The following is a 24,543-nucleotide window of genomic DNA, read 5'->3' as shown; positions in this document are numbered from 1 at the left end:
TAATATTTCTAACTATTAAGTTCTAAGGCTCTAGCTATTAGCTACTATTCTATATTATTACTACCTTTTTATACTATTTACCTATCTTACTAGCTTTCTATATATAGGCCTTAGTTCTACTAACCTTTACCTATTATTTACTTTACTAATATATTAATCTACTTAGTGCTCTCTTCTATATACCTACCCCTACACCTACTCCTCTACTAGCTCTAGTCCCTCCCCTGCTAGCTCTAGTCCCTCCCCTACCTACTCTAGTCCCTCCCCTGCCTCTACCTACTACGCCTAAGCCTTAGTTGCTATATCCTTTAGGCTTATAGTCTTAAGGCCTTAAGAATAATAATAAATTAAGTAACCTTAGTAATAATAAGGGTAGTAATAATAATAAGTACTTTAAGTCTAGTAAGTAACTAGCCTTTTTACTAAGGTATTTAGACGTAGAGGTTAGTAGTGCTAATAATACTTATACTATAAAGTAGGTATACTCTAAGTTCTAGGGCAAGGTCCTACTATACCTCCTATATAAAAGCTTAAAGAAGGTAAGTAGCTATTAATCTACTCTAGAAGGTTAGTATTTATAAGCCTATACTAATATTTTCTAGATTACTACTACTATCCCTCCCTAATACTTTATATTATATATACCTAACCTTTCTTTATTATTTAACCCTTAGAATATCTAATATATACCTTTCTCTATATCTACTACCTTTAAGATACTTAGCTAAGGTATACTAAATAGTATTACTAATATTTTATATAGAATATAACTAATATAGATCTATTTAGAGGCTAGTTCTAGAGTAATAAGGAGAAGAATACTAGTAAGGTATTCTATCTATAGTGCTATAGTTATTAGAGTATAGGTGCTATAAGTACTACTCTTTCTAATTATAAACCTCTATAATTTTAATCTTATCCTAATAAAATATAGTATATCTATACTATTAAGCTAGATAGTATAGAAGAGCTTCCCCTTACTCTATATAGTTACTTACTTAGTATAAGTATTCCTCTAAATTACTAATATCTTTAGATTAAATTGCTAATACTTTTATTCTCTAGGTAGCTATCCTTAAAATTATAACTAAGCTATATAGCCTATTATTAGTATATATTTATAATTACTAATTTTTCTAAGGTTTTACTAACTTAGTATTATAGATCTATATAATTAATACCTTATACTATAATTATAATAATATATAGAGCCTAGGTTTATTCAGTAAGTATATACCTACTATCTTTACCCTATAAGAGAAGAGCTTTAGCCCCTAGTTATAGGAGAAAGTATAAAGACCTTCCTACCTTATATCTCTAATAATTCTAAGAACTCTAGCTAACTTATTTATATTTTATAGATAATAAACTCTACTACTCTAGCCTAAGGCTTTACTAATATCTAAGCTAAACACATAAATACTAGTTCTCTATTTAGTAAGTTATATTGATACTTCTAATCTTTTTATACTAATAAAGCTAACTTTATAATAGGTAATCTATATATTATTAATACTAATAGTAAGATAATTAACTATATACCTAAATTTAAGAAGTTCTATATAGATAAGTTTAGTAAGGCTCTAAAGAAGAAGTATACCTAAACTAAAGATATTAATAATAATATAATGCCCTAAAAGCTAAAAAAACTAAGATTAACTTAGTTAACTACTATAATTAACTAACCTACTATGCTTACTACTAATATTACCCTAATAAAGCCTAATACTAGTAAAAAGAAGCTAAAGCCTTCTAAAAAGAATATATAAAAGAAGTTAAGGGCTACTAAGAGGGAGGCTAAAAAGACTAGTAAAATAGCTAAATAATATTTTCCTCTCTATTTTATTAGCTTTACTAATATTATTAATATTTTTCTAGGTTTTTTTTATTTCTCTAGTTTTTTATTTTATTTTTTATAGGAGTTTTTTTTTAATTCTTATTAATATTTTTAACCTTTTTAGTTATATTTTCTTTTTTTCTATTTCTAATGCATAGTATAGAGCTAAATAAGCTAAAGTAGTAGCTAAAGTTATATAATACCTAGAGTTATAGGGAGATATAGTTTTTTTATAGTAGTTAGACTTTTAGTAATATATTTATTAGTAAAGCTAATAGTCTATAAGAATTTTCCTAGTACTATAAAATCTATAAACCTTATATATAAATATAGTATATTATAGTAAAGTCTTAGTATCTCTAATATTTATAATAGTATTTAGGGGTATTATATATATTAAATATAATAAGAAGATAGTACTAAGTTATATATAAAGCCTTCTACTTTCTCCCTAATATATACTTTAATTAGATATAGCCTAGGTTAGGAGCTATAAAGATTAGAGTTAGTAATATATATATAGCTCTATATAGATACTTACTAAGGTAGTATATTATATTTACCTTAATATTATTAAACTTCTTTAATATTTATGCCTATTAGCTATCTAAGTTAACTAACTATAGCTATTAATACTAAGCATTATAGCCTATATTACTAACTCTTTAGACATACTATATTATAATTAAAGGGGCTAAATATTATCTCCTAGAAGTAGAGTAAGAGTACTTTATACTTCCCCTAGGTCTTAGGCTCTAGGTATTTAGTAGAAAGACCTTTATCTTTAAGCTTCTTATGCTTAGTCTTAAGGTCCTATAGATATAATTAGTACTAAGCCTTAGCTTATATAAGCAATCTATTAGATTCTACCTTAAATATACCCTTTTTAATATACTATATCTTAAGTAATAAAGCCTATATATAGTTAGTATCTATTATAAATACTAATAAATAAACTATTATACCTTATAAAGGTAACTATATAGAAGGAGATCTTGCTCCTCTATACTATCTAGCCTATAACTTAAAAGAACCTAAATTATATTTTAGCTATAGTTTTATTAGTATTATTAATATTTCTTATAAAAGAAACCTTTTAATAGCTATAGTAGTAAGGCTTTATATTACTATACCCCTAAAATAATAACCTAAAGAGTATTAAACATAATATCTAAGTATATAAACGCTAGAGATCCTTACTAAAGTATCTCTTCTCTTATTATAGGATGAGTTAGCTTATTACCCTACTATTATGCCTACTTTATATAGCATTTACTAATAATATTAGGTAGAAGGTTAGTTCTCCTTAGAAATGCTAATATTTTTTAATTTTTAGTAGGCTAGCTTTAGAGTTTTAACTATTTTAAGTAAGCTACTATAAATAGAAGTACTAGAGATTACTTACTCTATTTACTATAATATTATTATCCCTAGAATTATTACTTAGATCTCTTATTAGTATAGGTAGGCCCTATAGTTAGGGAGGTATAGGTAGCTTACTCTAGTTAGTAAGAGGGGTAACCTTAGTATTACTAACACTTTACTAGTCTAAGCTACTAATATATAAAGTAGGTAGTAAGCTATTATCTAATAGGAAATTATATAGATTATATTACTACTAATAAGGTTAGAAGCCTATAGGATTAGTAGTAATAAGGTCTTTAGCAGCCTTCCTAAATTAACTATTCTACCTATAGACTTTAGTAGCCTTTTTAGTAACTAGTTTCTTTAAATTTCTAGTTTTTACTAATAATATATATAAAGAGCTTACTACTATAGCTTACTAGGAGAGTAAGAAATATTAGAAAGTAAGGTAACTTAGTAAAATAATAATTAGTATTAATAGTAAATAAGAGGTTAGATAGTAGTAAGATCTATATAGAAAAGAGTTATAGAGGAGAGAAGGTTAAGTAAAGGGGGTAGAGAACAGCACTATACTTATATTATTAGCTAGCTAAATTTAATTATTATCTATGCATACTATATAGTAATAATAGGTAAAATAGCTATATAAGATGCTAAACCTTAATACTACTAATATTATAGATATTTTTAAGAGATATTACTATACTTACTATACCTTTTACTCTTATATAAAGGATCTAAGTATACTTTATAGGATATTCTCTATTTATTAAAAATAGCAATTAGGTACTAAATAATTATTACTAGGTTAAACTCTTTACTCTAACTACTATATTTATAGAGCTTTATAATGTTCTACTAATACTTAGTAATAAAGTACTATGCGCTACTATAGCAAAATAAGTAGCTACTATATATTAAATAATCTAAACTAATTTCCTAGAGATTATAGTAAAAGTTCTATATAAATATAGAGTTACTCTAGAAGGCTTATTAGCACTAAGCTATAAGGCTAACTTTACTATATAAACTAGTTTCTATAGTTAACTAGCTATAACCTAAAGCTAATCTCTGCTAAAGAAGAGAATAAAGAGGTAACCTTTCTAAATACCTAAGATAATTAACTAATCTATAAATAAACGCAGCATGTCTAGCTAAGGCTGCCTTATATTAAAGTAGAGATAGAATAGCTAAACACCTAAGATACTAATTAATATAAAGTAAAGCTATAGAACTATAGTTAGTAATATACCTCTACCTTACTTAGTTTTCTAAAAGTTAAGAATAAGCTTTATTTTTCTAGTCTTTTTATTAATAACCTTAAAGTTTTTAACCTTTATATTAAGAACCTTATCTAACTATAGAAGGTATAGGAACATAATTATATATGCAAGGCATATTATAACTCTCTTCCTCTAACTAGCCTAAGAGCAATTCTAGCTAGGCTAGTAAGCTTGTTAGTAGGCTAGTTTAGGGCTATATTAAGCATTATTTTTAAATAATTAATATATTTTATCATCTATTATAGCTATAACACTCTTAGTATAAAGGCCCTTATATGCCTTATTTTTAGGGATAGTAAGCTACTTATAATATTAGTAATAATAATAAATAATATACCTTCTATTACTTTAGGTACTTTATAAAGTATATAACTATATTAGTATAGTATAGGTTACTAACCTATTTACTAGTAGTATTCCTTAAAAATTCTAAGCTTAATCTATCTTAAATATAGATAAACTTATAGCTAGTAGCTACTTATATAGTAGAAGTAGAAGACTAAGAATTTATACTTTCTATATTATATTTATTAGGATTATTAGGGTTACTCTACTTAGATTATAGTTTCCTATAGTAGTATTTTATCTACGCGTAGATTAAGAGTAGAGTATATTTACTAATATTAGTAAGGTTATAATAGAAGAGATCTAAGGCAAGTTAGTTAATAAATACTTATAGCTTTAAGATTTACCTTAAGAGATATTATTAGTTCTAAGGGTTTAGATAGCTTAAAATAGACATTATAATTTATAGTTATTTTAAGTTAAACTTATATAAGTACCTTTAGCATCCTTTTAAATACTACTATAAAGTGCATTCTATTACTCCTATTTAATAGCCTTATTTACTATAGGCTGCCTAGTAAAGTTATCTAGTAGCTAATCTTGCTTAGCAAGTTTATTATTAATACTAAGGTTTAGCTTATTATTAGCTAGTATATCCTCCTCTCTAATATATAACAAGAGAGAATTATATAATAATTAGAATAGTTAAAGCATAGTAGTATAAAGTTAGAAATTCTAATATTAGTTAGAATAGAATAGTGTTAAGGGTAGGAATTAGACATAAATCTATATTAGGATAAATTAGATAGATAGTATAAGGTAGGATATTAGAGGTACTAATAAATTAATTATATTAAATTATAAATAAGGAGGTTAGAGATAGAGAAGACTAGGGTCTAGCTACCTAGCTCCTAGAATAATTAGTATAGGACTTACTAGAAGGATCTAGCTAAGGCATAGCTTATTACTAAGAATATTAAGCTTTACTACTCTAGATATTAGTTATTCTATATTTTCTTATATAGGAGGTTATCTACTTCTAGCTTTCTACTAAGAGATTATATGCAACTTATTATTATTATTAGGGATTTTATCTAGTTTAGTCTATTTAATAGATAGTAATATATAATGCTAGCCTAATATTAGAAAAAGTAATTACTAGTTTAAAAGGAGCCTCTATAAATTATTAAGAGAAAAAGAAAAGCAAGGAATATAGAGTATAATACTACTATTATAGACGTTTCTACTAATATTATATAAACTTATTAGCTAGTAGAGGCATATATCTAGTAAGGCTAGCTTACTAAGTAAGACTTTAAGATTTATAGGTAATTATATATAATATATCTATAATTCTAAGCTTTACTCTAATAAATATAGAAAGATAAGCTAAAGGCCTACTAATCCCTATGCTAAGTAGTAATAAGTTACTATAGAAGAGCCTACTATAGGTCTACCTTTAATAAGTAAAAGCTGCTAAGAACCTTAATATTTTTAAGAAGACTAAGCAAGAATAGCTATAACACCTCTACCTATATACCCTATACTAACTATAATTCTATAATATAGCATCTAACGCCCCTATACTTACCCTACTATAATTTTTATCTATAACACTAATATTAAATAGTATTAATATTATTCCTACCTACTATAAAGTTATACTACTTTAATTATAATAAATAGTGAGAAATGCTAGCCTTATAGATTATATATGTTGCCTATCTTTATATATTATTACTAGTAGCTACTATATAAGTATGCCTTTAGTAATAATAAGGGCCTTAGCCCTATACCTTGTTAGTAATAATAAATAATACTCTACTAGACTACCTAAGATACCCTATTATTGCCTAAACTTACTATAATCTAAGCATATAATTATTATTAGCTATAAGGCAATTATATATATTCTAGGGGAAATTTAGCCTCTATAAGAGTAAAGAAGAAAGATATATAGATCTAATATTACTAAGCTAGCTTATAATTAGGAGTAGAGCAGTAGTAACCTTATAAATTATAGTAGAAAGCCTATCCTAATATTATTTTAGCTAAGGTTATTCTCTACTATATATCTAGAGTACTAGAGCTATATAGCAAAGTACTTTAGTAAGATAAAGGTAGATACCCTAGTAAAGATAAGGTTTAACTAAGCTAACGTTCTTAAAAGCTAGTATACTACTACTACTAGTTATATATAACTAAAGAGGCCTTTTAAACTAACTTTTTAGAGTAGAAATAGCTAGCTAATTAGTTAATAGTAATAAAAAGAAGGCCCTAGTTAGGTATAGTAATACTAGTATAATAGAAGTAGGTAGCAAAGGATAGGGCATATATAGCAAGGGCAAGGTAATAATATATTAATAATTTTAATAAGTAATTTTTATATAGATAGGGAGGTATAAGGAGAGTATATAAAGAGCCTACTAAAATTATAGCTTAATACTACTAGTTAATAGGCGTGCTTAATCTATAGGTAGATAATATAGAAAGTAATTAAGATATACTATAATCCTAATTAATTAGGACTAGTATATCTATAAGCTAGACAATTATAGAAAGTAAGCTAATATACTATCTATACTATTTTAAGTAATATTAAATATTAGTAAAACTAATACTTCTATTTAGAATTAGAGAGGTAGAAGATATAGTAGCATTTTATTAAATTAATAACTAAGCTATATGCTTTTAAAAAATTATACTACTACTACTATATAGTATTTCTTATTAAAATTTAGAAAATAGGCTAAAGATATCTATATCTCTAATATATAATAGGATTTTAGATAATTATAGTATATTTATAAGTATATTTATTAGAATATATATAAATATTAGTAGAGAAGATATTTATATAGGAATCTAGATTCTCTATACTATAGAACTTTACCTTTTAGATTATAAGTAGTTTTAGATATTTATAGCTATATAGCTTAGTAGAAATAGGAAGTTACTAAATTTTTTATAGGTAAGGTTCTAAGTAAACTAATTAGATTAGTAATTTTTAGTTATAGCTAGAGATTCTAATAAACCTTAATTATTTTGCTAGATTATTTAGTAATAACCTTAATAATTATATAAAATATTTATTTATTACTAATTATTAGAATCTCTAATACCTATTGTCTTAAAGATCTACTACTACTAGTATAGCTAGCTATTATATTAAGAGGTGCTAGCTAGTATCCCCTTCTTCTATATATAATATTAATATTACTAGTATTTAGTATTACTAGCCTTTAGTAATGTTAATATTTTCTAGCATAAAGCTTAAAACTCTAGCCTAAGGCACTAGCTAGCATCCTCTTCTTCTATATATAATATTAATATTACTAGTATTTAGTATTACTAGCCCTTAGTAATATTAATATTTCCTAGTATAAAGCTTAAAGCCCTAGATAGCTAGAGGCTGTTATACCTTATAACCCCTACTAAGGGTTAAATACTAAATTTACTAGCTTTCTATATAAAAACCTTAGTTCCTTTAATATTTTAGACTGTTAGTCTTAAGGGCCTAGCCTACCTACTATTATCCTATACCCCTACTCCCTGCCTAGGGTTAAACTCTCTACTAACTAGCTTTTAGCATAAAGACCTTAGTCCTTCTAATATTCTAGATTACTAAGCTTAAGGGCCTAGGCTATTAGCTACTATTCTATATTATTACTACCCTCTTATACTAGGCACTAAGCTAACTAGCTTTCTAAATACTAACCTTAGTCCTTTTAATATTTTAAATTACTAAGCTTAAGGGCCTAGGCTATTAACTACTATTCTATATTATTGCCTCCCTCTTATACTAGGCACTAAGCTAACTAGCCTTCTAAATGCTAACCTTAGTCCCTCTAATATTTATAGTTGTTAAGATCTAAAGACCTAGCTATTAGCTACTATTCTATATTATCTTATTAACCTATACTAAATCTTAACCTTACTAGATTTCTAGATATAAATATTAGGATTTCTAACTAATATTATAAGCTTTCTTAGTTATATATATTGCTATAGCATGTTATACTTCTAGTAATTACTATGCTAATAAAGTATAACTAGTATGTTATTTCTACTATTCTTTTTAGCTAATACTAGTAGGTAAGTTAACATTAGAGCTTAGTCTTAGGGTACCTAGCAGCATGCTATAGCAATATAGGTTATAAGCCTAAGTTAAGGGACTAATAATAGTAGTAGTATAGTAGGAATTAATTAATATAGATATAAAGCTTAGTATAGCTAAGCCTTATACTATATAATTACTACTACTCTACTTATCTATAGGTATCTTATATAATATATAAGTATATATTAGTTAACTAGTATTTATCTCTATATATACTAAAAACCCTAATCTTCTATATATTATATATCTATAGCTTTAAGTCTAATACTAAGTTATATATATATTAGTATTACTAATATTTACACCTATATATTATACCTACCCTCTAGTCTCTACCTATAACTTCTACCTTCTATATATAATATATTAGACTTAGTAATACTAAATATTTAGGTATATAACCTTATCTATTCTAATTATATCCTCTCTTAGTATTAACAAACCTATATAATCCCTACTTAAGTTCCTAATACTACTTTCTAAATTATAGTCTATATTATAGAATATTAGAATTATTAATATTCTTTAACTAATTCTGCTATAACTTTAAACTTTAGTGTCCTATTACTAAAGTCTTATAAGTACTAATATATTTTCTACCCTCTATATTAGCCTTTCTAATATTCTATAAGATATATATTATAAATATAAGTCTCTTTATATAAAGTTAGAACTTATAAATAAGGCTCTATATAGGTATAAAGGTTTTAGCTATAGTTAGTAGCTAAATATTATAAGCTATACCTTTTTAAATATTAAAATAGTTAATAAATGTTTAAGGAAACCTTAATATATCTATAATAGGATGCCTTAGGATTAACGCTAGTTATAATTAGCATAGGCCTAATAGGGCGTATCTTTCTTAGTAGGATTATTAGGTTATAATATTACTAATACTAATCTTACTATATAAATTAAGCTATAAACTTAATAATTTCCTTAAAATTAATAAGTATAGTTATAAAGGACATAATAGTATTATAAAGTATTAAGAAATTTATAGCAAGGATATATTATAGAAATTATTTAATAAAGAGATGCTAAGACACTAGTATTACTAATGTTTAAAGCTATATTTATCTCTACTACCTACCTTATTCTACTAACCTACTGCATTTCCTACTATTTCTCCCTAATCTCTTCCTTATTAGTTAAAAGAACTACTACCTTAGTCTAAATAAGTTATAAACTTAACCTATAATTTAGATTCTATTTATTAGTTATTCTAATATTTTATTAGTACTACCTTACGTCTCTTTAGGTGCATCTTTAGATTCTACTAGTAATTTAGAATCTATTTATTAGTTATTTTAATATATAGATAGAACTATATTATATCTCTTCTATCTCTTAAGTTTTTTACTAGGTTACTTTAAGAGACCCTTATGCTTAAGGTTACTTAGTGCTTTACTACTCTAGTAGTAAGAGGTATAGTAGAAGATAAACAAGTTTTTAGATTATATTAGTTAGTACTACTAATATGTCTATTTAAATTTAACTACTCTCTAGGCACCTATAGACATAATAGAAAATAGTAGTATTTTATTATTATCTTTAATAAAATTATTAAAGGTTAGTTAGTACGTTATTATATATATTAATAGTTAGCTGTTTCTAGGAAATCTATAAATCTACTAATAAATGTTATAAAAACAGTAATATTCTAAGGCAGAACTAGAACTACTAACTCTAACGCTATAGCTATATCTAGGTCTAGGAACCTCTAGCAATATAGCACGTATATATTAGTAATACTAATGTTGCAATGCTAGCATGTACTAAGCCACTAGCGTGCCTAAGCGTAGTAACGCTAACATGGCGCTAGCTAGCTAAAAACGTTACTATTGGGGTAAGAAATCAGCTTTACCAAAAACTAACTAAGCTGTTGGTGATCACCTACATACGCATACCTAGGTACGATATACGCATACGCATACGTCTTAGAAGATGCCGAGGTGTCCCAAATAACAATCTGTCGCTTTCAATACAATAAAAACATACGCGAGTAAATCTTGATGCGGTCAACGGCGAATTAGATTGGAGGGAGTGTAACATCTTGTTTCACACGCTCGCGCCATCCACAACGATTGACGTAGGTGACCCCATGGCGGCGGATTGTATACGCATCAGATTTTCCCCAAAAGCTAAAATCGATCCTGGCCTTGCTTGTAGTACATCTTTCCTAACGATCTCTGTCATTTTCTACACTTATTCACTCGTTTGCTACAGCTCAATCACAACGCTCGATTCGTACCGAGATGGCCGACGACTATGTTGATTTTAAGCTTTATCGCTATGATCCGTCCATGGCAGCGGCCGTCATCTTTATCATCCTCTTCCTGCTTGTAACAGCAATCCATTTCTATCAAATGATACGCACAAAAGCCTGGATCTTTATCCCTTTCGTCATAGGCGGACTTTGTAAGCTTGCAACAATCGACTATTCTATCGCGTTTTTGATGAGCTAACGCTGCTGGTCATCCAGTTCAATGCATTGGATACATAGGCGTAAGACAACCTAAGAAACGGATGGCATTCGTACTAAAATCCTCTCCAGAGGGCGAAATCGTCGGCCGAATCACCGAACTGGACGGTACCCACTTACTCGATCCAAACGATCCTCTTGCTCGTCGCTCCGGCCCTATACGCAGCGAGTATTTACATGATGCTTGGACGGATAATCCTGGTCACTGACGGAGAGTCTCATTCTGTCATTCCGAAGAGATGGCTCACAAAGATCTTTGTGACTGGAGACGTAGTCTCTTTCATCATGCAAGGTGCTGGTAAGTCTGTCACTTTTTCTTCTGTAGTTATGTGACTTGCACTGATACTACCAAACAGGCGGAGGCATAATGGCGAGCGGTACAGTCAGTGCCTTAAAAACAGGGGAGAACATCATCATCGGCGGTCTGGTAGTGCAGCTCCTCTTCTTTGGTTGCTTTGTGGTCACAAGCGCAATCTTTCACATCCGCATGCGCAAAGTCCCTACAACCAAGATTCTTGCGCAGAGTATACCGTGGGAGAGGCATCTGTACGCACTGTATGGTGCCAGCATGCTGATCCTGATTCGCTCTCTGTTTCGGCTTATAGAATATGCACAGGGCAACGATGGGTACCTGATTTCGCACGAGGTTTTCCTTTACATCTTTGACTCGACACTCATGTTGGCTACAATGGTCTGGCTGGCATTTATTCACCCGAGCGAGATAACAGCCCTGCTCGGAAACGGAAAAGGGAAAGCAGTACGACATGTAATTTCGCTTTACTCGCTTTAGGTACGTTATGACTTGTGTCATGGCTAGAAAGTAGCATGACTCATGAACAAAGACAGTCGGAAGGCAAAACGGCGCCACAAACCTTACACAAGCATAAATATCCTCAATTCCGTCGTTAGATATATGGCATGTGAGCAAGGCCATAGCTGTACTATAGTCTAAAATGTTATCACAGAAGTTATCAATAAAAGGAGCAGCGCTTGACAGTTCTCAACGCTGTTATCATCTCTGTCCATCTCCAGAAGCAGAGCACCCACTGTTCGATTTGAGAACTTGATCAATCGGCTACATGTTAATGAGATACAAGCTGTTCTCTTCATTCAGCACGTTCCGACTTCCATTCTCAAACTTATCACTCATACTTTACACAGATTACCATACCGCAGACCTTAAACAGGGCTTCAGAGAACATGGATGGGACAAGGAGCAAAAGTAACAAGAATCAGACAGTAAAGCTTTATGACAGAGGAGTATACTCCCACCTTTTAGCAGTTGTCGATGGCTGGTAGCTCTTGAATAATTTCAATTTCGCTCTCACATGTAGAGATGCACAAAATGCACTTGCAATCATCAGTGGGTATAAATCTGAGCCAGGGGCGCAGAAAACCAATACAACAGTTCTCTCCTTTCGGTCAGCTGGCATATGAAGCTAGCGTCGTCTTGTGGGTAGCGTCCACAACAGGGAATGTGACTGTTTCCAATGTGGTCTTATCTGTTGTTCGTCGTACGAAGCAGTTTCCGAGAATCTCAACCTTAGAAAGAGTACACCGCCCCTAGAAGGAGGCGCGATGATTATCCTTTGGCCTATTTGCTAGAAACGGTTGGCAATGTAATTTAAAGTCCATCACCGTGAAGTTAGTGTTTTCCAAGCACGAGTATTGGAAACGTGTTTTTGCAGAACACCAAGGTACATCACAGAGAGTCAATCCGATTCAGTCCAACCCCAATATGTTTTGCTCTGCATAAACTATCAAATTAGGTGCACTACGTGTCATCCACAGGTCTGTAGCGACCACATAGTATACACGTGGTGAAGGTCCGAGCGACGAGCTCTTATACAACATTTTGACTGCAATCCGGACTCTGTCGCGCTGAGCGAAGTCGCACTTCTCCCATGGTAAGTGTAGCGCGATTTCGGACCTACTGAGTCTGAGCGACCCAGTCCGCATCGATAGCGGAAAGGAATGCGGTCAGGCCATCGATAAGCTGGAGCCCAAAACCTTTCCCCCACCAGCGATCGTGTGTGTAGAGCAGGAGTACACCGTAGTGCAGAAAGATTAACTGAGCCATTGGTTCGCCTTGCTCAAACAGTTCTACAAGCTTCTTATCGATCATTGTCGGCCAAGCAATGATAGGACCTAGATGGTCTGATGTTGCAACACGCCCAAAGACCAGTTCCAGGCGATCGATACCGGAGAGGTATACCCCATATCTGTCTGGCTGGACATATTTGGTGACGGTGCCTGCTCGCTCGCGAAGATCGAGCATAGCCTCTAGGACGTCGGGAGCTGGCACAGTTTGCTCAAGGTTCAAGGGGATTCCATGAAAGAGAAGTCTGAATTTACCGGTTCTCAAAGGGTCTTTCGATTCCTCACTGACTATACGTACGCCCTGAAGCAGTTCAAACATTGATACTAAGCTCGCAGTACAGTCAGCAAAGGTCATCTGCTGATGAGATACAGTAACGGCAAGTGCCATCACGGTAGTGATGTCCGCGTAAGCGAAGATCGCGTGATTATTATCCACGGTGATACTTTCCAGAGCCTTTGCATATTGCCGAAGCCCTGTGTTCTGATAATGGAAAGCGATCTTGGTATGTCTTTGCTCCTCTCCAGGGTCCTTGGATGCTAGGTGGAGCGAGGAGAGCGCAAGGAGTCCGTCTATCAGGAAGTCGTGTCGGACAGCCTCTTCCGGAATACAAGCCTTCCAGACAGCGAGATCCGACCCATGTGACATGGATTGGCATGTGTTGTTCATGTAATGGATCATCAGACCTAGTTCCTCCAATCTTGTAAGTTCCACAAACAATTCAGAAGGTGAGACCCGTGCAGTCGGCCGATCCGTTCCATAATTACATGCAGCAGACGTTGGGCTTCCAACTTCCCCACTGCTGTTTGAGATCTGCAGGCGGCCGAACACTATACACGCATCTCAGCTGGTGGTCAATGCATCTCTGCCATGACGGTTGCTCTTCTCCACACTAGAAGGATCTTTTTAGCAAATCGCTCAACAGCACAATTTCTTGGACTTGGCGGCGATGGTGAGGCTAATCATCACGGCATAAATGGTTGACAAAGGCGGCTTTCCTTCCAGCTTCAGCTTGAAGACGAGTGTAATCAAATCATACTGTGACTAGTAGGTTTCGGCATTCAACACCTTCATCGTCCATGTTGATCTACATACTTAATTCGGGGTTCAGCGCTAATGCAAGCTACACTTGTTGCGCGTTGAGGCATCATTGGGGCTCGGAATTTACATTGACAGCTTGGCGTCGCTGATTCCGCACATCGGCGACGGAACGTTCGCCGCAGTACGTAAAGAACGGGACATGTCAGGAAAATGTATCCGGTCCCTCCCCACATGCATACACTTTAAACCATCACACCGAAAAGGTCTTTATCGTTACTCACTACAGATCTAATTAGCAGCACGGCTACCGACGATGCGAGACGTTCCAGCGGCTACTACTATACCTTTGGCAGGGACCGCAGACGCAAGCCGAAGCATAGACCAGCCTGATGCTGACGTCCTCGTGTATGTTGCTGTGTACGAACGGTTTAGTGTGCGCAATAAGAGACTGATGACTGCGACGTTTGCCTACTGCGGCTTGCTTGCTAATCTTTCTACTACCAGCATCCTGGCTGCAGTCCCTGAAGTTGTGGACACATTCGAATCTACTCCTAATGTAATCAACATCAGCAATTCAATCTATCTCCTGTTCATGGGAATATCGTCGTTACTATGGGGTCCATGGGCTGACGCACTTGGTAGGCGGCCGGTAAGTCTAGATCCAGCTTCCCTTATCCTACATACCAATGAACCTAGGTCTACCTTGTAAGCACGTCTATGTTCACCCTCGCTTCTCTCGGAACTGCACTCTCGCCTTCGCTACCGATGTTCTTTGTATTCCGAGCTGTAACTGCATGGCAAGGGACAGCCTTCCTGATACTTGGGTCCAGTTGTATATCCGACATATACCATCCGGTAAGTCAGAAGCAGTGCGTTCGTCTGAGGTGGTTTAACGCCGGCGGACAGACTGAGCGAGGCACTTCTCTTGGGTGGTTTCTGAGCGGAACCATGGTCGGTCCTGCGCTGGGACCGGTTATCGGCGGCATTATCGTGACGTATGCTTCCTGGAGGGCCATATTCTGGATGCAGACGGCTCTTGGAGCATTGGCGACGATTCAGGTCATACTTGTACTTGAGGAGACTCTTCAATCAGCCAACTCGCTTGTCTCCAAAGACCTGGGTCTTATCAAATCTATACGATTTGTTGGCAAAGCGTCTAATCCGGTTCGAGTTTTGAAGCTCTTCACCAAACAGAATCTCGTCTCAGTGGTACGTCTCCTCTCAGACAAATATGGCTTTACTGAGCATGTTTCAGGCGTTCGCCTCGTCCTCAATGGGATGGAATATGTATGTGCTACTGACACCCCTCCGCCTGATACTGAACCCGCGACTACACCTGACGACTCCCTTGCAATCTGGTCTTCTTTACATCGCTCCTGGCGCGGGCTATCTCATCGGCACCCTGGCTGGAGGCAGATGGGCCGACTATTTCGTCAAACGATGGATCGAGAAGCGCGGTTCTCGGCTACCAGAGGATCGACTCCGGGGCAGTCTGCCGCTTCTCGGGGTTGTCCTGCCGGGCCTGATGGTTCTGTACGGATGGACCCTCGACAGGCGCGTTGGAGGCATACCGTTGCCGGTCATCACCATGTTCTTCCAAGGCGTCGCGCAAACGATGACTTTTCCGAGCTTGAACACGTATATTCTCGATGCGTTCCAAGACAAGTGCGCTGAAGCATCGGGTAAGTAGCCTTGAGGACTGATCAAGTACCAAGCTCATGGAGATCACAGCTACCCACTATCTCATGCGTTATTCGATCTCGAGTCTTGCTACGGCTGTTTGTCTCCCGCTGATCCAGGTCATTGGCATTGGGTGGACGTCTACCCTTTCGGCAGCAATCTTTCTCGTTAGCACTGTGCTTGTTCAGTTCACAATACAAGTAGGGCAAACATAGCACATGGTCGGATAAAAAAGGTTATATGTGCAAGGACGAGTTGTTCTGGTTACGTGTTGTGTATTTATCAAGTAGTACAAGTGTGATTTTGTTAGAATAAAAGTACAAATAAAATAGGTATGTGGTAGGAAAGAAAGAAAAAGAGGTCAAGTCCTCTGCCTACAGTGCACGATTAGCTCTATTAACTTGCCAGTTTGGGTTATAATACAATGTCCCCAGCTTGCCACCAGGGGCCAGCGATACTCTTATCTCCAGAAATACGCAGCCCAAGGAGAAACCGACTGATTATCTGTTACGCTCCGCGACTTCCGGAACGTGATGGTGCTCTGTATCAGCTCCTGGACAGCCGTTAGTAGAGCGGTATAGAGGAATGGAAGTGCGAAGCTAGAAAGTGCGCGAGAAGCATCTGTGATCAACAATGTGCAACGGCTTCTGCAGGAGCCCCTGGTCCATCGCGCTACGACCTAGCTCGGTAGTGCACTGTCGCTCGACTTTATTCTGGTGCCACGTTGTTGTTATTGCAGGTGCTACACAGCGAAAGCTAGTTAAGAAATTGATCATGCCTCGAACAAGGATGGATTCGGTAGTTGTAAGAGACAATGCAAGAGTGCTTGCATTCGCTGAGGTAGTGACCGTATGTGGCAAACGTTTCTGCGTCGTACACAAAGTCATCTCTTAGGACACCGTTCGTAGGGGCGTCTCTCAGCTCGTGGAAGTCTAGAGCGTGTTCACCGGCTTATCCTCTCAAAGTGCCCAGCATCTTTCTGGTAGAGCCATCAGCAAATCGCATAATCACATCCGCCTCGCCCTTTTACAACATAATAGCTATATTATTCTCCAATATTCTTCCCTCCATCGACCAAAGGAAACGTGAGGCGGTACGTCGATGCTTTTGGACTCATGTATCTGACTGTGCCTAATTGCATTAAAATCGTCGCGAAAAGTTTGCAGCCTCGATCTGCCTGGACCCTCTACAGTGCTCAACAATTTCATCCTGGCTGGACAGATGTATATTGTCTCTTTCCAATGTTGATGGTCCCGGAGTTCTCCACAATCTTCGTGGAGTGCCCTGACATTGCTCTCGGCAATGGTAACCGGTTCTGTGGCAACATTTTCGTTAGTGGGTCGTTCCCGCAGAGATTGGCATTTGTCGCAAGGCAATTCAGCATGGTGGAGCGTCTGCCCACATTTGATCATCGTGCTATCCCCGTCATCTCCCAGGGCAACAAGGAACCCTTCGCGCATCACTCCCCCAAACTCTGCCTCTAGGCTGCCGAACGAGGCTTGGTCGTGTCTCTCGTCAGCGAGAAGAATGAACACAACTTTGCGCGTTTGGTAATGCTTCATAAGCTCTATTTTTGGGTTCTCAAATTCGTGCTCCGATATCTGTGTCCAGGTCGCACTCGGGTGGGAGATCAGGTCTGCCTCAATATGGAACATCACTTGTTCCAACGGAAGCATCGGATCGGAACCCATATCGAATGCGATTGTCATAGCTCCGAGTGTATCTGTCACAATATTCATGTAGAATCCGTAACGTGTTGCCCCTATGCAATGTTCAGACCGAGGCATGAGCTTGTATATCTCCGGGGCTGGCGCGAAAGCAGGGGCTCTCTCGTAATGTAGTAACAGTGATTGTGGAGCCCAACGAAACCCAGGGGTCTGCAGACGCTTTGTCTTGAGAACAAACAGTTCGAACGAGTGCGTCTCAATCATTCGCCAGAATTCGATCATACGATCCTTTTCATCCAGCGGAGCCAAGCGTGAGAGGTCGAGGTCCAGAAGAGCGGCTAGACAAAGCGGTTCGTCTGCCGCTAGAGTTGAGGCTCGCAACCGTACCGCCTTGACTGCATCGCTGAGCTTGTGGGTTAGGCAACAACCTTCTCTGTAGAATCCACGCAATTGTGTGTACAGACGATCAATACTGCGCTTGAGGGTATGAATGATGAAGATGTCTGTCAGCTCTCGAAGACGAACCATGCCCACATTAATGTCATAGACACCATCTGCGAACTGAAAGAGTAGTTTCTGCGCCATTGCTCCTTCCTGAAATGTCCAAAGTCGAGTGTTCCACGGTGAATTGAGGATCCGCATCAGAACTTCGGCATCTGACAGACGCTTGTGTGGCATAGTCATGAGCCACGCGTCTAGTACAAGCACCGCTGTTGCTTCAAGGAACGACTTGCGGATGAAAGAGATCGCCTTTTGTTTGGCTTTGCGAAACGACTCGTCACCAGGTGTTACGGCAGTCTTTCGAGGTATGCAAAGGGTGTCCATCCATATTGTATCCACCGTAATGTTTGAATCTGTGAGTCTCCGGACCATGTTCGAGATGTGCTGGAACTGGCAATGATACAGAGTGTTATCACTATCATGGCCGAGTCCATCGACCAGACGTGCGATATTGCCACGTAAAGTTTAGACTATTTCTCCGTTGATGACGTGTAGACTATTTGAGTTTTCTCTTTTTCGTCGCAGAGCCTGATCAATGGAAGTCCCCCGTCATGAAGGATGGCAAGAAGGTCTGACTGGCTAGCTACAAGATCTTCGCAGATCTCTCCGCAACAACAGTCGAAATGTCGACGGTGGTAGTGACCCTCTTCGATGCTTGTCAGTTTGCATTGGCGTATGGGACAAGTCCTATGCTCGACGTTCTTGCCCTGCCAGGCCCGCATGTTGATGAAGTAGAAGTATGCTGGAGATTCCAACCTCGAATACAAGCGATAAACCGTAGAGGGAAACTGCCCCGTGATGTTAACCAAAAACTCGAAAGATCTTTGATTGGTAGCGATTGGCTTCAATTTTGTGATCTCTGAGAACGATCCGCTGGGTGTTGGCGTGCTGTCGCTCGCCCGCTTCTGCCAAAGAACGGACTCAAAGAACACCAGAAGTATGTCGAGGAGGACACGATCGAAATTTGGACGTGGATCGTGGAAATCGAATTCAGTAATCCAGCTTTCGAGGGTGTATTGGAAGGCGCGCTCTTCGTCACTTAGGTACCGGATGTAGCCTCCCTCGCCGTTTGTGTCTAGTTTCGAGTGGATGCGCTTCACTTTCCACCAGCACCGTCTACGCCTAAGGACCTCTTCGTGGGAGCCAGGCAGGGCGTTGAGCTGCTCAACCAGTGGTATCAGCATTTCTGGTGTCAGTACTTGATCGGCAGGAATCTTTCCCTTGCCACGAGCCTCGTGTTCTTCGGGTATTAAGTCTGCTATATTGATTGGTCTCTGGAAGATAAAATTAAGAAGTCCTGACAGAAGCCATATTTGCAAGAAAGCAGCAAAATGTTGATCTGTTTTGGAAATTAGAGATTTCCACTCCTCCCCACTGCGTGGCAGCCAACTAGATTGCTCAGGGAAGACTTCGAAGTCTGATCCATCCAACGAGCCAGAGTAGATCGCAGAGGGCAGAGTCCATGGTATCTCCGCCACCATTGACTCGCCATCTGGTCCATAGGGTTGTGGTATGAAGGCCATTGCGGGGCTATGGTGTAGTTAAATTGCTTTTGTCTGAGTTCAGTGAGAGTTTGATTCCAAGACAGACATACGGACACACTGTCTGCTTTTGTAGTATGCCAGGCAGGCGGCAGGATGGGAGCACAGATGCAGCCCGACCCTGCTCCGTGTCTGTGACAGCGTCATAGTCTGCTAGACTTTCTTGTTCGCTGTTCAGCCGCAGACTATAGTCGGATCGATAGTGCGATGCATCGGCTGTGCTCGCGGAACTGCGAAGAGGCGTCTTGCACACGGCACGACCTCGGAATGTTGGTGGCTGCGGCTCCGGAGCTGTTCCGCCTCCATGTCAAGCTTCTTCGAAGACTCGCTTCTGTAGGTTAACCTTGCAAGGAACAGCGTCCCTGTACATCATACCTTGTACCCAACGTGAATGCGGCTAAGGATTGGCTAGAGAGATGGCTGAAGATGTCGCTGGCAAATTGTTGACCGCAGGACGTGGTGCCTACCTAGGTAGGTAGACAAAGCCACCAGCGGCACCAACACCGGCAAACAGTTTCCTTGTCGACTTCCACGTAGCATCCCATCTCTCAGAGTGTGTACACAGAATGAGTACGTTTGTGCGGGAATCAGGGCACATAGCATGCCAGAGGTCTTGATGTCTCACGTCTTTCGCGATTCGCTGTTCGCTGTTCGTCAGGTATTCAGCTGAGGTGGGACGGGTCTTTCAGCTGACGCCAAAGGCGCAGCTTGCGTTAGCGAGCTCGATCGCCCTGCAGTCAGCAGCAACATCAGGAAATAAGGTTAAAACTCACACGTACCTCTGGTCTTGAGCTCTTGCTACCCTCCGTAGCATCAAGGTGCGACCACCCTGCACGTAATGGCTCCGATTGCCAGCATCCGCGCGCTCGCGCAGCGCGCCGCTTTCAACCTCCATCTACCATCCAGCGAGTTCAAAGACCAGCTCACAAATCCCGGCGATGTATTTTCTGTGCTTCTCATCCTCGGCGGCGACGTGGTGGGACGCGCGCTCGCGCAACTTGCAGGCACAGGGCTGACTCCCGTGACCTTCTCTTTCGGTGCGCCTGCACAGTTTTCTTGCAACTTTTTGACCTGGAAGCTGACAATTCTCCAGGTTGGGTCGCATACGCTGTAACCGCCGTTGTCTCCGCCGTCGGCGCAAACAAACTCATGCCACCACCAGATTGCGATTGTATTGTGATCAATGGGAAGTCGGCGTACAGCCGTAGTAACACTAGTTGGATTTTAGGGCGTATTGTGCGCGATTACGAGAGCTGGACGCATTCTGATGTGCGAAAGGGAGTCGACCAGATCATCAATGAGAGGTGGGAGCTGGATAAGCAAAATGCTGAGGCAAACGACAAGGGCTCGGGGGGTTTGCAAGAACGACCTACGCAAGCCGGGCTGTGTATTGCCATCTACCGCGCCAAACCTGCCGAACCGGGTCAGATATCCCGGGACGCTCTGTACTGGAGCTGTTTCGCCGTTGTCGTCTTCCAGCTTGGGGTCGCTGCCATTCCATTCGGGATATGGGGAGACTGGTCCATTTTGCTTATAACATTCGCGGGCATTGTGCTCGCCTTCCTCTCTGGATCGCTACGACAATGGCGGACGGAGAAATGGTCGTGTCGCCGTCTTAAAAAACCCAAAGATGTGATCATAACCCGTGGTAACGGTGCTCAGCACGCTATCATTGTTCGAGATCCAGGACATGGTTTAGACCTCGAGAGCCTTGCGGCGGGCCAGACGAGCGTCGACTTCACCGCTTCTCTGACTACACGCACCATTATCGTCTTGCTCGCTGTGCTTTGGGTTGTTCTGCTTATTTGCGCCTCGGGAATCAAGACAAACACCTGGTTTCTGCTCGCCGTGGGCGGTATCGGGATAGTGCAGAATATTGTGATCGCGGGTTGGCGGCGTGATCCATCTGCATACGGGTTACCATTGAAGTTTGAGAAGGTTATCTCGAAATCGAAAGTCATGCCTGCGCTGTTTGCGATCGAGGAGGAAATTCCAGGTATTGGGAGTAGTATGCTCGAAACCTTCTTTCCGGGAACACTGAGGAGAGACGAGCAAATCAAGTGGGATAATTACAGAGATACTGCTAGTGCCAGGAGCAACGCTGTTGCTATTCCTTAGGCTATGTTACAGTACTTCGTAAGCCTCGTCGAGATTAGACCCTGGTCGAGACGGCATATCTCTCACCTGCTTCACGAGCCAATGCGCGCTCGTTGAGAGTTATCCGGTTGAAGTCATCTATGATTGTCACGTAAAACTCCACACGAGATGCGCTAGAAGAAACCGTACTAGCTGTGGCTCATTGTCAAAAACCATACTGTGGGCTGCAGACTATATCGGTGCTTGAAAGAATGTGCAGACCCCCTCAACCATGGAGCAGAGATGCATCTATAGGTAGTAAAGGCCTCTGATTGGCTATAGGAGTCTGGTAAACCGTCCTGCAGGGCGACAACGTGGGAATTGACCAATAAGAGGATGATTTGCTGCTTGCTACCATGGTACGTACCTATATCGTGTAATCTGTTCCATGGTTGTAGGGGTCTGCACAAATTGCCAACAACTATACTCAAGCCTTGTATTAACTAGGTAGCTTAGTAGCTTAATGTTATTCTATAGAACCACTGTATCTGTTTCAAGATCTACTCTAGAATCGGTTGTTTTACTCACATCTGGTGACTATGGATTGCACATATTCCGATACAGTCTAGAGCCTACTTAAAAGTCTCCGTCGTAGATCTTTACAACACCACCTGACACCCAAGAGTACACAGCACCATCCGGTCCTAGGGCGATACCTTGATAGTTGTTATTGAACAAACCGCCAGTGCCAGCGCGTACATACGCGCCAGACTATCTCGCCGGTACGATAATCAATAGCTGTAAAGTACCACGCGTAAGAACCGTTGAGAGCTTGTTCAGGATCCTGACTATACTGGTACACAAGTCCAGAAGCAGTAGAGAGAGTTGGAATACCAGTTGCGCGTAGATCGACTTCCCATGTAGTTTTGCACAACCCAGTCACAGGATCAAAATCCACTCGGGCGAGACCTGAAGCGGGCATGGAGACGTTTTGCGATGGGGAGTCAACCGATGCTGAAGAATTGTAGGGCGAGATGACTGTTGGGGCTCCATACATGTTCGTGACGAAGACGCTGTATGTTTCGCCATTAAAGTAGCCACCAATCGCATTGTCGGTCGAACTGGCGTTGACAGCGAACATGGGGGCCTTGCACACAAGATTGCTCCCACTGGAGGTTTCTTTTACCTGTTTGAAGAAGAGCGTGTTGATGCGTCCATTGGCATTGTCAGTGAATGCAACGTATTCGTCTCCCAGGAGGCCTGGCGAGGATCCTGATCCGCGAGCAACACCACCTGGTTTGACGCTGTCGCCGGCATCGTATTCTTCTTTGTAGATAATTTTGACCCCGTCGCCTTCGGAAGTTGCCTGGAGAGCGTATAAATGCCCTGTCGCATTCGCATGGTCGTTACTGCCTGCGGGCCCAGTAAGGACGTATACGATAGAGCCGCTCAAGGCAAAGGCATTTTCCACGGAAGTGTTCGGAAGATCGATATAATGAGCAACTCCAGCAGGAGTGAGATACCCGATGATGACACTCGTGACAATCTCGCCGAGCTCAAACCCTGGGAATCCTCCTGTAGTGAACCATAGATTTCCTTCGGCGTCGAACGCGGAGTTGAAAACCTGACTGTTGTTGCCAACGATACTGGACAAATCAGTCTCACGGACTACCTGGAATTCCGTGTGGTTCCCGGAATCTGTGCGCTGGATCTCCAAAACACGAGGACCAATGGCTGGAGTTACGAGGCGACCTTGGTAGAAACTTGAGTAGGCCAGGTAGGGGAAAAAAATCTGCGAGCCGTTTGCTGTTGTGCCCATCCATGTTGCCTTGATCTCAAATGTGTCTGGATCCAGAGCAACTATGCAGTCTGTGGTCTCATTACATACTCCTCCAGCAGTCAGTCGCCCTTCGTCATCCCAGAAAAGGGGCGAGGGTTTGATAATCTTGGTGGATGCGACTTGGATGTTTTGACCCAGTGGTCCAAGATAGTCGTCGGTTCGAGTGTTTCCGGAGTCACGGTGGAATGTCATAGTACCCGGACTGTACCGAGTCTTCGGCCTCAGAGGATTGGCCTTGGTTGCACGCCCTTCAAATGCTGGCGCGGCAGAGGGATTGAAGGGCTTTATTGGACTATCCCATGCTCCAATACTTGAAATGTTCGACGTTCGCTTTTTGTGTCAGCCTTGATATCACGTTTTGGCTCATTTCACAACGTACAGTGGACAAAGTAAGTACGGGCAGGAGTAAGGCCAACTGAAGAAGATAACCAATCATAATTCGCAGCTTTCGTGACGTTGAGAGATGGATGGTTGCGATGGAGGAGTTGTTTAGCAGTTGCAAAAGGACATGATCAGATTATATACTGCGGAGCTGTTGCAAGCTCTACACGCCACAGCTTGGACTAAGCGGATCTTTTGCATCTTGGTATCGCTACGAATGAGGCGACTCGGAGGGTCGGACATGTACGGAGGTTTGGTCGTTGCTTGTCGTCGTCATGTCCTGAGAGGCTTAGCAAAACTAAATCTTCCAACGGATCGCGGGTTTCCCTTCAGCCGACGAGGT

The 24,543-nt window shown here is 39.1% G+C and overlaps 6 protein-coding genes across 6 annotated transcripts; 3 read left to right on the top strand and 3 right to left on the bottom strand.

Moving 5' to 3' along the window:
• Window positions 1-11,148: 11,148 nt before the first annotated feature.
• C7974DRAFT_413995 (putative RTM1-like protein) lies at window positions 11,149-12,165 on the top strand (the record flags this gene model as incomplete). Its single annotated transcript, XM_046143771.1, has 4 exons — window positions 11,149-11,311; window positions 11,376-11,398; window positions 11,448-11,673; window positions 11,732-12,165. 4 exons carry the CDS (start codon window positions 11,149-11,151, stop codon window positions 12,163-12,165), a joined length of 846 nt encoding a protein of 281 aa, XP_045996264.1.
• A 1,140-nt stretch (window positions 12,166-13,305) lies between these two features.
• C7974DRAFT_376989 (uncharacterized protein) lies at window positions 13,306-14,121 on the bottom strand (the record flags this gene model as incomplete). Its single annotated transcript, XM_046140323.1, has 1 exon — window positions 13,306-14,121. The coding sequence occupies one exon, from the start codon at window positions 14,119-14,121 to the stop codon at window positions 13,306-13,308; it is 816 nt and encodes a 271-aa protein (XP_045996263.1).
• Window positions 14,122-14,827: 706 nt separating this feature from the next.
• Window positions 14,828-16,409, top strand: C7974DRAFT_455602 (major facilitator superfamily domain-containing protein; the record flags this gene model as incomplete). The annotated part of the gene is made up of 5 exons (XM_046145972.1): window positions 14,828-15,163; window positions 15,211-15,369; window positions 15,421-15,723; window positions 15,770-16,196; window positions 16,246-16,409. The coding sequence occupies 5 exons, from the start codon at window positions 14,828-14,830 to the stop codon at window positions 16,407-16,409; spliced, it is 1,389 nt and encodes a 462-aa protein (XP_045996262.1).
• Window positions 16,410-18,832: 2,423 nt separating this feature from the next.
• Window positions 18,833-19,885, bottom strand: C7974DRAFT_376986 (uncharacterized protein; the record flags this gene model as incomplete). Its single annotated transcript, XM_046140322.1, has 1 exon — window positions 18,833-19,885. The coding sequence occupies one exon, from the start codon at window positions 19,883-19,885 to the stop codon at window positions 18,833-18,835; it is 1,053 nt and encodes a 350-aa protein (XP_045996261.1).
• Window positions 19,886-20,671: 786 nt separating this feature from the next.
• On the top strand, window positions 20,672-22,472 carry C7974DRAFT_396153 (uncharacterized protein). Its single transcript, XM_046142045.1, has 2 exons — window positions 20,672-20,940; window positions 20,997-22,472. Exons 1-2 carry the CDS (start codon window positions 20,742-20,744, stop codon window positions 22,019-22,021), a joined length of 1,224 nt encoding a protein of 407 aa, XP_045996260.1. The 5' UTR covers window positions 20,672-20,741; the 3' UTR covers window positions 22,022-22,472.
• A 143-nt stretch (window positions 22,473-22,615) lies between these two features.
• On the bottom strand, window positions 22,616-24,255 carry C7974DRAFT_434556 (uncharacterized protein; the record flags this gene model as incomplete). The annotated part of the gene is made up of 3 exons (XM_046144997.1): window positions 22,616-22,695; window positions 22,739-24,101; window positions 24,199-24,255. 3 exons carry the CDS (start codon window positions 24,253-24,255, stop codon window positions 22,616-22,618), a joined length of 1,500 nt encoding a protein of 499 aa, XP_045996259.1.
• Between the last annotated feature and the right edge of the window lie 288 nt (window positions 24,256-24,543).

The sequence above is a fragment of the Boeremia exigua genome (genome assembly GCF_020726555.1).
Source record: "Boeremia exigua strain MPI-SDFR-AT-0100 chromosome Unknown C7974scaffold_7, whole genome shotgun sequence".
In the NCBI taxonomy this organism is placed as follows: Eukaryota; Fungi; Ascomycota; class Dothideomycetes; order Pleosporales; family Didymellaceae; genus Boeremia; species Boeremia exigua.
This window is presented reverse-complemented; position numbering and strand designations above follow the sequence as displayed.